General features: G+C 32.6%; 1 protein-coding gene across 22 annotated transcripts in view; it reads right to left on the bottom strand.

The window, feature by feature from the left end:
- LOC139492042 (neuron navigator 2-like) overlaps positions 1 to 15,034 on the bottom strand; it is a 322,278-nt gene that overhangs the window by 272,641 nt on the left and 34,603 nt on the right. For 7 of the 22 annotated variants that reach the window (XM_071280111.1, XM_071280117.1, XM_071280112.1 and 4 more), the window contains exon 1: positions 5,382 to 6,744. The exons of 5 other annotated variants lie outside the window; for them this stretch is intronic. In XM_071280111.1, the coding sequence (XP_071136212.1) occupies positions 5,382 to 6,680 (1,299 nt within the window). In that variant the 5' untranslated portion in view covers positions 6,681 to 6,744. Of the gene's footprint in view, positions 1 to 5,381; positions 6,746 to 15,034 lie in introns of those variants that run through there. 10 more of the 22 variants (XM_071280116.1, XM_071280124.1, XM_071280122.1 and 7 more) reach the window with 3 other exon arrangements.

Raw genomic sequence — 15,034 nt, 5'->3', positions numbered from 1 at the left:
GAGTTGCTGTCTTGCTGACTAAATTTTTTTCCTGTTGTTGGGTTGCTGTCTTACTACAAAATGCATCTTATTTATACGCCTGCGGTTTAGTTGCTGTCTTGCTGACTGAATTATATTCCTGTTGTTGGGTTGCTGTCTCACTGATTGATTGAGTCCTTTTGTTGGGTTGATATCTCCCTGAATAATGCATACATCTTTTGTTGGGTTGCTGCTTCCATGACTTTTGTATACTGATGTTGTTAATTACCGTCTGAGTGACTAATTATAATACTGACCTGCTCTTGGGTTGCTGTCTTGCTGACTTATCTATATTCCTGTGGTTGAGTTCCTGTCTTACTGACTTTCATACGCCTGTAGTTTAGTTGTTGTCTTACTAACTTATAATCCTATTGTTGGGTTGCTGCCTCCATGACTTTTGTATACTGTTGTTGTTAATTACCGTCTGAGTGACTAATTAATACTCCTGCTCTTGGGTTGCTGTCTTGCTGACTTATCTATATTCCTGAGGTTGAGTTGCTGTCTTGCTGACTTTCATACGCCTGTAGTTTAGTTGTTGTCTTACTAACTTATAATCCTATTGTTGGGTTGCTGTCTTGCTTATTTTTTAAATATCTAACATTGGGTAGCTGTATCACTGACTAATTCATGTTTTACAGATATATAATCTTTTTTAAGTAAACAGGGCTGATTCAATGCAGAATTTAGCACTGATATATTAGAGGGATTGATAAATATGTGAATTAATATATTTTACTCCTTATTGTGCCAATGGCTACAGACATTAAGTGCCCCCAAACAAATAATTGTCTAGGTTATATAAATAAAGCCATTTGTATAGCAAATACTGAATACAGTGGGATATTTCCAAGAGGATTTTTTTTTCTGTTGCTAAATTTGCCAATTAAGACAAAATACACATCAAATATCACAAAGGGTCATTAGGCAAAAGTCACCACACATACAATAAGAAGTATTCTCCTGAGAGATAATCTCACTGTATCCAAATGGTTGACTGGACAAATGACCATAGGTCAATTATCTCTTGAAACCTTAATAAAGATAAAGATTGTACCGATTTCCGTAACATTTCTATCAATTGGTCCTTAAAAGGCTATGACAAGGATACATACAGTTTACAGTTATATAAATCATGGTAATTGTTACTTCTATGTCCAACGGTGACCACCATGGTCATCTTAATGACCACCGTAGGAATTATTGATAGAAGTAATTGCTAACCAGTCACTTTCACCTGAGGACATCTTTTTTATGGTCAAAGACTAAATTGATTTATTCTATAAAAGTTGTCTGAAAATACGAATTATGTATTATTTGATTGCTGAAAGCCGACATATTGAAATATCAATTTAGAAACATCAGCACAATGGTTTGTTATAGAAATGAACAGTAAAAACAATTTGGCTGTATATTGTTTTCATGGAGACAAATCTATAATTGTAATTCAATGTATTGAGTAGTTATAACTACAATAAGGTTAAAGATCCCTATGTATAAACATTCCCAATTATGGTGTGTAAGCTGACTCAATTGTTTCTTTCAATGTCAAATTTCTATATTTGATTCTGTAGAGCACAATTTTTTTAAGATAGACATATTGCCTATATAAGGCTACTTAGTTAAAAAATTATTAAGGCCCAGCAGCCAGGAAACAGTTTTTACTTCATTTCATGTTTTTGTGAAAAATCTGTTTCATTATAGTATAAAAAAAAAAGTAAATAAACAAGATGGATGAAAATATATGTTATATATATATTTCTTTCGCCAAATTCTTTTGCAAATGACAAATTTTAATCGCCCCAATTAATTTTTTTTGGCAAATTGCGAAAATGGTGACAGCCAGTGGAAACCCTGCACTATACATGGAAAGGTGTTGCTTTACCTGACAATACAACAAATGGAAGTTTTTAACTACCTTGACTGGCTATACAGTCCTTGCACAGTCAGTACCTGATAGTGAATTCTTCTGACATTCTATATTGTGGTAAAAGCGAAATGAACTAAAGGAATGATAATTAAGCAATGTTTACACACTTTTTAAAAGCATCACTGAAAGTTGTCAATAGAAACCAGAACAACACCTTTTTTTCAACTGTAATTCATTTCTGTAATATTATACATTTGTATATTAAGAGGTATATTAACATTCAAGAAACCTTCAATTTCTGTTAAGTAAAATTAAAGAGTTATCACCTAATCGTTTCAAATTCAATATTCAATTATGGCCCGTTGAAAAGGTGAATATCCAAAATTGTCAACACGAGAAGGTTATTTCATTGAGGGCACAGCCTGAAGACAAATTACTTTCAAGGGTTGACAATATTTGATATTCATCGATTCTAAGGGGCCACAATTGTTTTATTATACCGAACTAACAGTGAACACTTACTATAGTGTCTATATTTTTAACATAACACACAGACTGACGTTTAAAAATACAAATTTGTGTTCGAATTTCTCGAATTAACAACAAAAGTAGACTATTTTTGTAAAATATTGATGGCCCTGAAAAGGACCGTTTATAAGAGATATTATCGGCTGCTGGCTCTCTCAGCTCTATTCATGTCCAATGCCTTATTTCCTCGTCTCTCGATGAGCTTCCAGTGTAACGTGAACGCTGCCATTTTGTTTATTTACGTCTGTGACGTCATTTTCATGTGAGGTAACTAGAGTACAAATCAACAAACTCAAAAGGTTATTCAGCGGTAAATAATAGGGTTATTTACCACTGGTGGAAATTTTTAGAGTAATTCGTCCTTCCATGCAATTGAATGCAAATTAATTGAATTATTCCAAGTCACGTGATAACGTTTCACCCAACAGTATTGTTTGAAATATATGTAAGGTATAATAATATGAGTTATCTCCCATCTATGTAATATAAAAGAGTTTTCATCTAATAGATTCAAATTCAATGTATGAGTTATCTCCCATTTCTGTGATATTAAATAAAAGAGTTATCTCCTTATAATTGCAAATTCAATATGACCTATCTCCCATTTAATATCACAGAAATGGGGGATATCTCCTTATAGTTTCAAATTCAATATGAACTATCTCCCATTTATGTAATATAAAAGAGTTAGCTCCTAAAAGTTTCAAATTATCACCCATCTATTGATATATATAAGATGTGGTATGAGTGCCAATGAGACAACTCTCCATCTAAATCACAATTTGTAAAAGTATACCATTTTTATAAGTCGAAGTAGTCATAAAGTACAGTCTTCAACACAAAGCTTTGGTTCACACCAAACAGCTAAATATGTAATACTAAAGAGATGTCATAAAAGTTTCAAATTCAACAATCCAGTTATCTCCTGTTGATGTAATATCAAACATGAAGAGTTATCTCCCATTTATGTTATATAAAACATAAAGAGTTATCTCCTAAAAGTTTCAAATTCAACAGTCCAGTTATCTCCCATTGATGTAATATCAAACATAAAGAGTTATCTCCCATTTATGTTATATCAAATATAAAGAGTTATCTCAATCTCCTAAAAGTTTTAAATGAAATGTGTGAGCTATCTCTTATTTATATTATATTAAATATTAGAGTTATCTCCTCAAAGTGTCACATTTAATGAGCAAGTTATCTTTCATTCCTATCAAATCAAATGTAAATGATGTTTTCTTATAATGTCATTTTACATGTGTGAACAGGTTACCGTCATTTGAGTCAAGTCTGAAATTTAACTAAGTTAGTCATCTAAAAAAAATGTCAGATTTATTATAAGAGTTATCTCCCTCTCATTTTTAGTATACTGCGAGAGTAATGTCCCACTCATATCAAATTTAATGCAATACTTAAAGATAAGAATATCTAACATAGATTAAACATGTACAAAAGATTTTGTGACTTTATAACTTTTGTCAAAATACTGCAGTCAAAAACATATGCAATTCTGATTATACCCTGATAAATATTTCTTATCCATTACAAAGTTCTCTATAACTGTTTATATTTCTTCAAGGCAGTAAACCTTCAAATAATTTTTTTTTGACAATTTTGTCATCTTTGATTTTTCAAGACAAATTAGCATCTTTCATGTTTACTTCTAAGTGGTTCAAATTTTTCAAATGTGGCACCCCACCTGCTTAAAATGTGTGTTACCCCATTATAAGCAAATCCTGAACAAATTCAAAAGGTCTCATATGCCCCAATACAACAACTAGAGACTTTAAGAAACATCATACATTTTATTACAAAGCCAAAGGTGAGTTCTACATTTATATGCATTTTTACAAGTAATTTATAAAATACCTGTAGGAAATAATAGTTTAAAGAAAACCATTACAATACAGGTATTTATAGACTAATTAGATAGGTGTGGTTTGTTAATGATAACTGCATCATAAATTCCATCAACAAATAAAGGTAAACAGAACAAAAAAGCTCTAAACAATTCTATTCCAGGTACACATTTACAAAGCCATTATAATTTCTAGAAAGATAAGGGATATTTATAATGGAAGCAAATCTAGAGACTTCAGGCAGACATTTACAATGCCATAATGACTTCTGGAAAGTTATTAAGGGGTCTTATGGAAGAAAAACTAGTAAAAATGTTCTTCAGGTAGAAATTGTAAATTCTGGAAAGATATAAAGGAGTAATGGAATGAGAACAAAAAAAAATCATTTTTAAGGTAGAAATTGTAATTTCTGGAAAGAAAGAAAAAAGAAATGATATTAAAAGTAGAAAAATTGTTCTTCAGGTAGACATCGGCAAAAGCATTACAACTAATGTATAAAGATAGGAACATTTGAAATGAAAACAAGAAAAAAAATTCCTACATATCGTCGCTCTGGGCTTCTAAAATGTTGTAAATCACAAATTTTTCAAGAAAAAAAATATCTCACAAACAGGCTTTGAAAATTTTGGCAAAAATGTATGCTTCCAAAATGTTGTATGTGAATTTGAACATTTTTGTAAATAGCAGTGAAATAAAAACTTTGACATTTCTGGATTATCCAAGAACTTAAATCATTTTCACAGAAATAAAGAAATGTACAATTATCTTTTCCCAAAGCCATTCTACTACGATTTTCAAGTTTTCATATAACATTTTGGAAGCAAACATTACAAACAATTGACATTGGCAATTTTGTAATATGTCTTATTTCACACATTTTTATTGGTCTATCTGTATGCTATTTTGTAATACCAAGGATTTCCTCCCGCCCAGACCATTGGTGTCAAAAAGTAGTTTTAGCCACAAAAGTCATATACGACATTTTAAAAGCCCAGCGACGATATATAGTTATATTTTGAAGGTTTTCAATAAGCAGCAATTCAAAGCTACTACTCCAATTCAAAACATACAGATACAGATATAAATGTAAACATTGATTAACCTACCTTTAAATTACTTGGCACATAATTATATATTCCTAGAAAAGTTGATCCTCTTTCATGAAGAATATCATCGGAATCGTAACCCGACACTTTATCCTTTAAATTAGTAATGGTGGCTACTGACGTTTCCACTGCATTAGAATCTACTATCGAAATTAAAGATGGATCGTTTTCATCATCACAAGTTTTCAAAACTACGGAAAATTCCTGAACCTCTTTTTGAGCCTGAACTCCAATGGTATCATTCTCATCATAAAAATCATCAATCTGACCTACGTCAGCACCCCCTAGTGAAACACCACTGTCAGAAGAATCAGAAATTTTCCCTTTCCGAGATTCTCGTCGAGATTGTGAAAATCGTTTTGAATTTGGCACGTAAGGTTCCGTATTTGATTCCATTGGCTCATTTGAAATTATCTGAACATCACAGATTTTAGGGTTAGTATTCTCCAAATCGGTATCATTCAGAATATTAATCTTATTTTGGCAAGAAGTATCGATATCCACAGACGGAGAATTTAACTCATTCTGTTGCAAGCAGGTATTTTCACTTGTTGTATTTGTGGAACTTTCTACAACATTTGTTTCGGTCTCATTTGTTAAGGTCTTTATCGAAATATCACCAGTTTTGATTGGTGGACCTCTATATATGACAGTCTGTTCCCTTCGTAATGATGGACTACCTGGAGTTGTCAAATTATTTGTTTGTTCCTTTGAACATGTTTTCTCTCTCTGCGTCTCCTTTGCAGCGGAGGCTACACATGTTTTGGTTTCCTTAGAATTACATATTGGATCCTTTTTAATATCCTTAGTAGCATTTGTCTCCCCTTTTTTCCCTTCCTTACAAACAAATGTATTTTCCTTTTTTATTTCCCTTGAACCAGATGTTTTTGTTTCCCTAGATCCTGAGACCTCTCTTCTAAGTTCCTTAGAAACACTTGTCTGAACTTTATTCGTAATCACAGAAGGCTTATTTGATATCACAGTTGAACTTCTCTTCCCACTAGGTTCCTTATAAACAGCTGTCTGCTCTTTTTTAGGTTCCTTAGAAACAGCCGTCTGCTCTCTTTTAGGTTCCTTAGAAACAGACGTCTGCTTTTTTTTAATTTCCCTAGAAATTGTGGACAGCTGTTTTCCTCCAACTTCTTTAGCAGTTGTTGAAGAAACCTTTCTCGGTCCAATTTCCTTTGTCTTCCCAGCAGCCCTTGTATCACACAGCTTTTTAGTTATTTTAGAACCCTCTTGTTTCGGTAAGGGTATTTTAGTTGGCGTATTCTGTCTAGAATCTGCAGACGATGCCATAAGTAGAATTTATCAATTACATGTTTTACCAATATTTTACCCAATACGCTTCTAACTGCTGCACAAAGTTAAATGACGAAAATATCTGCTGCATATTCCAACAAAACATATCGCTAGTGCAATAAAACACGTCAATTGGAGGCGATATATCTCTATATAGGCATAGCTGAATATACAATAGAAATCTATATCTCTTTAATTAGATAACTTTCGTAGAAGTATTGACGAGGATCCTATAAAGCTTTTAATTTGTCCAATATCCTAACATAACCTACCTCAGTAGATATGTAATCAACCTTTCTAAGTTACAACATCCCAACAGCGAAAGAATTATGTGTTAAATACTTCGTTAATTCCATAATTGAAATTACCTCGTATTTTAACGATTTGGAAAATCGTGAGCAGTATAGTAAAGTACTAGTTATTGCTTTTTTATACTACTGATTTATATACTGAGAGTTTCCCATCTGTTAAAACATAGTATTGATCTATTAAAGATCCTCCGAGACCTTCTACTAATTACGCATATTGTTTTGCAACCAGGTATAGATTAAAAGAATATCTATCGGTCATTTCATACAACATAATTAATAAAGACTGCCACTGATAAAAGATGGATGTCTTTAAAACATAAATGAATTGCATAATATTGGGTATTTATGGGAACTAATTCCTGGAATAATCTTTTCTGTGAATGCTAAGCATGGAGAAAACTGAATTAGCTCCAGCGTAAACTGAATAATCTCAGTCATTCAAAGATTACATATGAATAGATTAAGATGTAGGGTTAATATCATCAATACAGCAACCTCATAACACAAATAACCAATAGACAAATTGAGGTCAACATATAATAGTCTTCAACAATAATAATACATGTATCTTTTTCAATGATGAACTCTTGCTATAACCTTTAAAGATCAAGAATTGTCGATGGGGTTTACAGAATAGAGAACAATGGGGAAAATATGCTGAAATATAAACAATAGAGAAAAATGGCCCAAATAGTTATCAAAGGTACCAGGATTATAATTTAATACGCCAGCAGCACGTTTTATCTACATAAGACTCATCAGTGACGCCAGAGACATATATGTCTCTGGTGACGCTCAGATCAAAATAATAAAAAAGCCAAACAAGTACAAAGATGAAGAGCAATTTGAAGAAATGAATAACACCCCTGCCCAAAAATCTGTACCATTATATAGTAAGATGGCTCAGGAATCTGATTTTACTACAAATCGGCTGCGTTGGATATAAAATCCACATTATGCTAGGGAATTTTAATTTACATGTACATGTATACAACTTTGATTGGATTTGGCAACATTCCATATATTCAAATACGAAATAAAAGTTTTTTGGGGCTATTTTATAGGAATCTTATAACAACTTAATCTTCAAATATTAACAGACTTTTAATATAGATTTTAATTTAAGCCGAAATAGGATAACAGATATATTGATATACACTTGCATAAGGTTGGTTTCTATCTGCACGAGCCCAAATGTTGATGTTATAAATTTTACTTAATTTGTAAAAAAAAAAATGTCATTACCTGGTATAATTAATGGACATATGTATGATAACTATTAATTTGGCCTATTTCTATTTTTTATCTTTTTATATCAGTACCTCATTTTCTCTATGCTTTATATTCTTTTGCCCCTAAAATAATTCTCTATCCTATTTTAATTGCCCATTTTTCTGTAAATCAATCCCATCCCTCTCATTGTGTAAAAAGATGATATACTGCTCGTGTAGATTTTCAAAGATCTTTTATTTGTTGAATTATATAATAAAAACCTTTTTTAATCATTTTTTTAAATCCATCATGGACTTTCATCATAAAGTTGATTACCTTAAGGTGGTACCCAACACTTTAACTAAAATTAATTTGGCTAAATTTCATAAAATTTTGACAAAGTATTAACTTTGACCCTTTGACAAAAATATAAAAAATTCAAAAATTTTGAACCAACCATTTTATCAGAAAAATTACACTGGTCATATAGCAGTTTGACAAACACTTATTTTGATCATTGAGAAGCTTAATATTCCCTTAACAACATAACGTTATTAAAACGTTTAGCTGATTTTACAGAGTTATCTCCCTGTAGTGTTAGGTACCACCTTAAGTCTTCCACCAAAATACTTACCGCCACGAAATAGCACAATTTTGTTGAAAGTGGCGATAAACAATCAATCAACCAATCAATTGATCAGAATTCCACATATATTCCTTTTACTCCATATCTATCAGACATGCTAAACAGTCAATTAGTATCTAATTTCCAAAGACTGAACATTTCAAATTAAATATTCAAATCATGTAACAATAGAGAATTGAAAACATTACTTCTTGAAGAACAGCGAAAGCTAAAGAAGATTTATCAGCAGTTATTTATTTGATTCAAATGAGGATGCCTATTTTAATGAGAAAAAGAGAAAAAAAAATATAACTTTAATCCAGAGAATAAGTTAGACTGACTTAAATCGTAATTCAATGACAGACTTCAATAAAATGAAATTAAGGATATATCTTTTTAGCAGTCTTCTAGTTATAGTAATAAGGCATGCTGCCAATTATAAAAATATTTAGAAATTTCATTACATTTTTTTTTCTTATTTTAGTTGACCAATATAGTTTTATTAAATAATTAGACATAATGACAAAAAAATGAGAGCTCCTTAAAATATGTTATATATTTAGATTTTTGGATCAAAGTGATTGGATCATATATTTAATCATAGTCATTAGTGATTTGATCAAAGTGATTGAATGGTAGAAATTTCATCATAGGGGTTGGATCATATATTTGATCAGTGATTGGATTGTAGTGATTGGATCATATATGTGAGTAAACTATGAAACTCCCAACATGACAAAATAATTGAAACAATTCAGAAGAAAAAATGGGTTGTAATAATGTCTGACTTCCTATGTGGACATATTTTCCTTACATCTCAATCTATATTAAATGACAGAGGTTTTTGAAGACCAGCTTAGAAGAGCCATTAATCATTCCTATAACATATCATTTGTCTTTGAGTTACAAAAAAAAACCATTGAGAGGTATCTGCCCAAACACTGCTCACTCTGTGCAGGCTTAATCATATCAGAGGCAAAACAGATAATTTCCTGAGCCCTTAAGGATAAAAGAAGTCTGTTCTTATAATGCTGTGAAGACACATATATATTAATTGTGTAACTGATGAGGCAAGGGAGATAAGTTAAAATTGTGGTAAGAAAAAAAAAACAGGGAACCAACATTGTATACTACCTAAATAATTTTCTTTAATATTAGCAAGGTAAAGGAGTATGTTCGGTAAGGTCCTAAAATGGCCCCCTTTTATAGCGTAAATTTCAAATTCGGATTTATTGACTAATCAGAGGCGGATTTAGGGGGGGGGGGGCAGGGGGCCCGGCTCCCCCCTTTTTGGGAAAAAATTTGGTTGCTTATATAGGGAATCATTGAAGCGTGACCAGTCAGTGGGCCCCCACTTATGTAAATTCCTGGATCCGCCACTGCTAATATCACAATAAATTATAGCTTATACAGTATAACTAGAGAGAAAATAAGCCATTTTGTTGCAAAATTTTACGTTTCTGCGTTTCATTATGACGTCAAAAGTTGTACTCATATTGATTTTTCACCAAAAAATCAATGAAAATGGGTAAATTTCCATAGATTATTGGACAGGAAACATAGAGCGCATACATCAACAACAAAGATCTTTTGAAATAATGTTTGTGAAGACATTTCACATATCTTATTTGAATATTAAGTTTGTAGACACCTATGCTCTATGTTTGCTGGTCATTAATTTGGTAGAAATGCAGCTGATTTGTCAAATTTCACCAAAATCCCTTATCTTCCTTTTTGGGATGTAAAAATCAACGTGTTAGAATTAAACTTTGACAAAAACAGTTCTGTTTAACTTTTTCACATGTCTTTAAGGCAACTGCAAACATTTATTGTCTTGTAACTATGAACTTTATAATACGAACCAAAAATGGCTCTTACCGAATTTACTCCTTAAATGTTCTAAAAATATCACTTTTTTAAGTTGTATCTGCAAAATGTCATAATTATCACTGATGAGAAAGAAGAGAAAACTGATTGTATTTTGCTATCTTGAAAGGTCATAAACAGTTTCCCCATACAAAAATCAAAGTTAAATTTGTCTTACTTATTCTCTTAAGATTTATAAAAATCTTGTGAAAATGACAATTTAGTATCTTTTGATACACAACATCCCTACATGATTATGATGATGATGATTTATTATTCTGCTTGTAATAAAATTTAGAGATGTATGTATGACATGGTAAATAGTTCTCGTGGGACTTTTGTCCAGACAGAAAACTATAGATCCATTAGTGTAAAATCTATTTAGTATATACCAAAACATTATAATAGTTCTAGTTTTTCACAAACAACTCGATATAGTGTCAAATAGAACAAGCAATGTTATCTAATACCTAATTTCATATTTTTGTAGAAAATCAAGTTTTACGAGTCCAGGTAGAAACCTAAAGTTATCTGTTTTGGAAAATTCCATGAGAAATCACCAAATAAATTGTACAGGGATTATGCATGAAAAAACGCTAAATTTACAAAAAAACTATAAATAACCTTTCAAACTGCTCTTCAGGGAATGAACAATTTTGTAAGAGATCAAATAAATACTGCATTAAGAACTGTCAGGAAAAAGGTATATATGATAAATGTCTGGATTATTCTGAACATCTCAGAGGTGTACTTGTGTCTTATGATTCTTTTAGCTTATTTCAATGTGAAGGCCAAACAAAAATGTTTGTATGTTTTCTGTTTCACTTGTAGAATTAGCAGCAAGCACATATTTTATACCCTTACACATAACTGGTCAATATTGCAAGGCTGTCTAATTGAGGATTACTGCATGACAGGCCCGTAGCCAGGATTTTCCAAAGGGGGGTTCGTTTGACTCACAAACTCGACTTTAACAGTCACAATTCGAACAGAACATCGACTTTAACAGTGCTTATTAGTTTTCAAGGGGGGGTTCGTCCGAACCCCTCGAACCCCCCCTGGCTACGGGTATGCATGATGTCCTTAGCCACTTATTTCTGAAACATCAGTTGCTATAGATAAACTATATCAGTTTTCTCGTTTGAATTGTTTTACATTGATTTATCGGGGCCTTTTATAGCTGACTATGCGGTATGGGCTTTGCTCATTGTTGAAGGCCCTACAATGACCTATAGTTGTTAATGTCTGTGTCATTTTGGTCTTTTGTGGATTATAGTTGTCTCATTGGCAATCATACCACATCTTCTTTTTTACATACAGTAACAAACCTACAGAAAATTTGCAATTTATTGAAAATTTGAATTTGTTGGTTCCCCTTAGTACCCACAAAATCCACGATTACTCCACATTAGTTATTTTTTATAAGTCTGGTTTTCCTAAATCTTATGTTTTATCTGTTTAACGTTTAGTGGACTGTTTGATATGTTTGTCGGCCACACTCATTCTTCTTTAAATTTTGGGTTTTTTATTGTCTCCTAATAAGAAAGATTCCCCACCATTTTTCAAAGTCATGTGGATTATAGATAACTGAGTGAGTTAGTACTACGAATGTGACAGAAAACAACTAACGAATAGTATAAAATATAACAAGTATTTGCTTTGCCATAAATTGCTCTCTATGGATTTCAAACCTGAAAAGCAAAGGCAATAACTAAAATTGTCATAAAACATCAATGCAATATTTATTACTGTGGCTTTACATTTACTGAAGAAAAATCGTAAAATTCAGAGAAAGTCTCCTAAAATTTTATTAAACAACAACAAATGAAATTGTTCAGATCTTAATCAATGCACAACATATAAAACTGCTTTTAATTATCCAGAGAGCACATTTTTAAGTATCATATACATATGCCTGTAATTTTAAGTATAATTCTACAGTGTCCAATATATTTAAGAATTTGAAGAGCTTCTGTTACAGGATTCAATAAATATTTGAAAGCATTGATTGGTAGTCAGGTGTAAAACAACGCTTACAGTACCCTTGGCTCTCTCTTGGAGCCAGGGTACCAGGAGAGAACCACCGTTCTTCCAAAGAAGAACTGACAACTTCAGTCAATTAAGATATTCTAAGAGTGGCACCTCTGAGTAAATGATTTAATACTCAACCTCAGTGTTGACCTGGCTTAAAGGACCTGTCACAACATCAGAGGACTGTCACTTAAAGTCCCTCACATTAAAAAGATCGGGACTTTTTTTCTGAAGATTCATTATAACATTTATCCTAGGTTTGGATTACTAGTTTCAAATTTATCCCACTATATTTTCTTTCTTAGCCTAGTTCAAACACATATACCCAGGTTTGTGCTTAACTCATTCGCCCCCAAGAGGTTTCTGGAAAATCAGGCATTTTCGAAAATTTGCAATCATATGCAAATTATATGCAAATTAGCAGACTCTTGATGCTGTAACTGATGCTCATCTATTAAACTATATATTGAGATTTGGGGGTGGATGGCATGCGTGGGGGGTGGGGTGGGAGGTGGAAGATTTTCTCGTGGGTTTGAACCCACCCCCACTGAAAAATGGTAATTTTCCGTCTATTTTCTGATTTTAAAACGACCTTGAGAGGTGAACATTGACCAGACTGTGTTTCTTTGTCATTCAAGTCTTACCCTATAGATACAGCAGTCTATTCATGCTAACTGGGAGTTTATGGGACTTAAGTGTCTTGCTGGCGAATTATTATTGTTAAGTCAGGTCTGCCTAAATGTCTGTTTTTACGGATTTTTGACAAAACAGTGACCTAGATTTTACCGACTAGTCTCCTATTGGCCATGTTATACCTCTTTGTGTTCCTATACCACCTATGCATGAATTTTTGATAATAGTTTATACCTACAATGACTACCAGTTACGTAGTGGCCATCAAATGATGCCCACCCCCACCTGATTTTGGCTACTTTTCACGTTTTTCCAATTTTGAACTCTTAAACAGCTTTCAAAGTGCCATATTTTCATAAACAGACGTCTGAGAAGAGTTTATTGACCATGAACTGCTTGGTTGAAGTCCCTGCTATCTTGACAGTTCAGGTTGGGCAGTTCAAAAAGGTATGGAGGGTCATACAGGCCATCAAAGAATGGTTGTCACCATCACGCCTACAGGCGGGATTGGGGGTTAAAGGGTTAACTCATCAGAATGATTCCCATCTAAATAACCCATGCTCACAGTGTGGAACAGTAACATAGTTATCACCTTTTTTCAGTATTTCAGCACAAATCACGTTGGGCAACAGATTTATTGATTTTTGATTCAAGACTGCATGACACACAATGAGCAAACTTAGATCATTGGTGCTTCTGTTATCATACAAACACTTACAACTTTGTATCATCTATTTGGCTCGTTGTGTGTCAGGCGCGGATCCAGAGGGGGAGTTCCGGGGGTTGGAACCCCCCCTTTTTTTGTATGATCAATGCATTTGAATGGGGATATGTAATTGGAACCCCCCCCCCTTTGTCCTGGGTTAGGAACCCCCCTTTTTAAAATGGCTGGATCTGCCCCTGTGTGTCATGCTGTCATGAATAAAAACACGATCAGTCCATTGTCCAACCTGATTAGTGTGTAAACACAGAAAAAACTGATAAGTCTGTTACCATTCTATACCGTGATGCGGTCACTTTTCAGACAGAATCATATTGTAACTTTTTTTATATTTGACCCTATATCCAATTAATAACCCCCCGTCCTCCATTACCAGTAGGTACAAAACCATGAATTTATAGCCACACTGCTTTCTCAAATATTTAAAAAGAAGTTCACGAGTTATACTTAAAGTTGTGTATTTTGATATTTTCAAATTTTTTCATTTCCCCTCCTCAATCCATGGTATATATATTCCCATTTTTCTTGCTAGCAACTAATATTTGTACTTCCATCATTTTTTTAACTTTTAACAACACTTTACAGAAAATCAATGGAACGCTATAAAAATATATCTTTTTAAGAATTCACACTTTCATATAAAATTATGACAGAAAGTTTGGGTTTTTTGCCTAGAAATTTATATATATGATCTATTTACACATAATCTATTGGGAATAATCCAATAAATTCTGTGAAAACATGAAGTCTTTTGTGAAACAAGGAACAAATCCTAAAAAATATATTTCACTTCTAATGTCAGCAGCAGACCTAATTTTTCACTGATGTTTTGTTCGACTGTCTCCAATACTGTGTTCTAACAGACAAGTTTAATTGTTCTGAGACCAAACTCGACCCCAGCATGTCTATGGGCAATCAATGATAGCTTTTACCAATACTATATTATTCCATT

The sequence above is a fragment of the Mytilus edulis genome, chromosome 10, assembly GCF_963676685.1.
Source record: "Mytilus edulis chromosome 10, xbMytEdul2.2, whole genome shotgun sequence".
Lineage (NCBI taxonomy): Eukaryota > Metazoa > Mollusca > Bivalvia > Mytilida > Mytilidae > Mytilus > Mytilus edulis.
The sequence above is the reverse complement of the archived record's forward strand: the minus strand, read 5'-3'. Positions and strand labels throughout refer to the sequence as shown.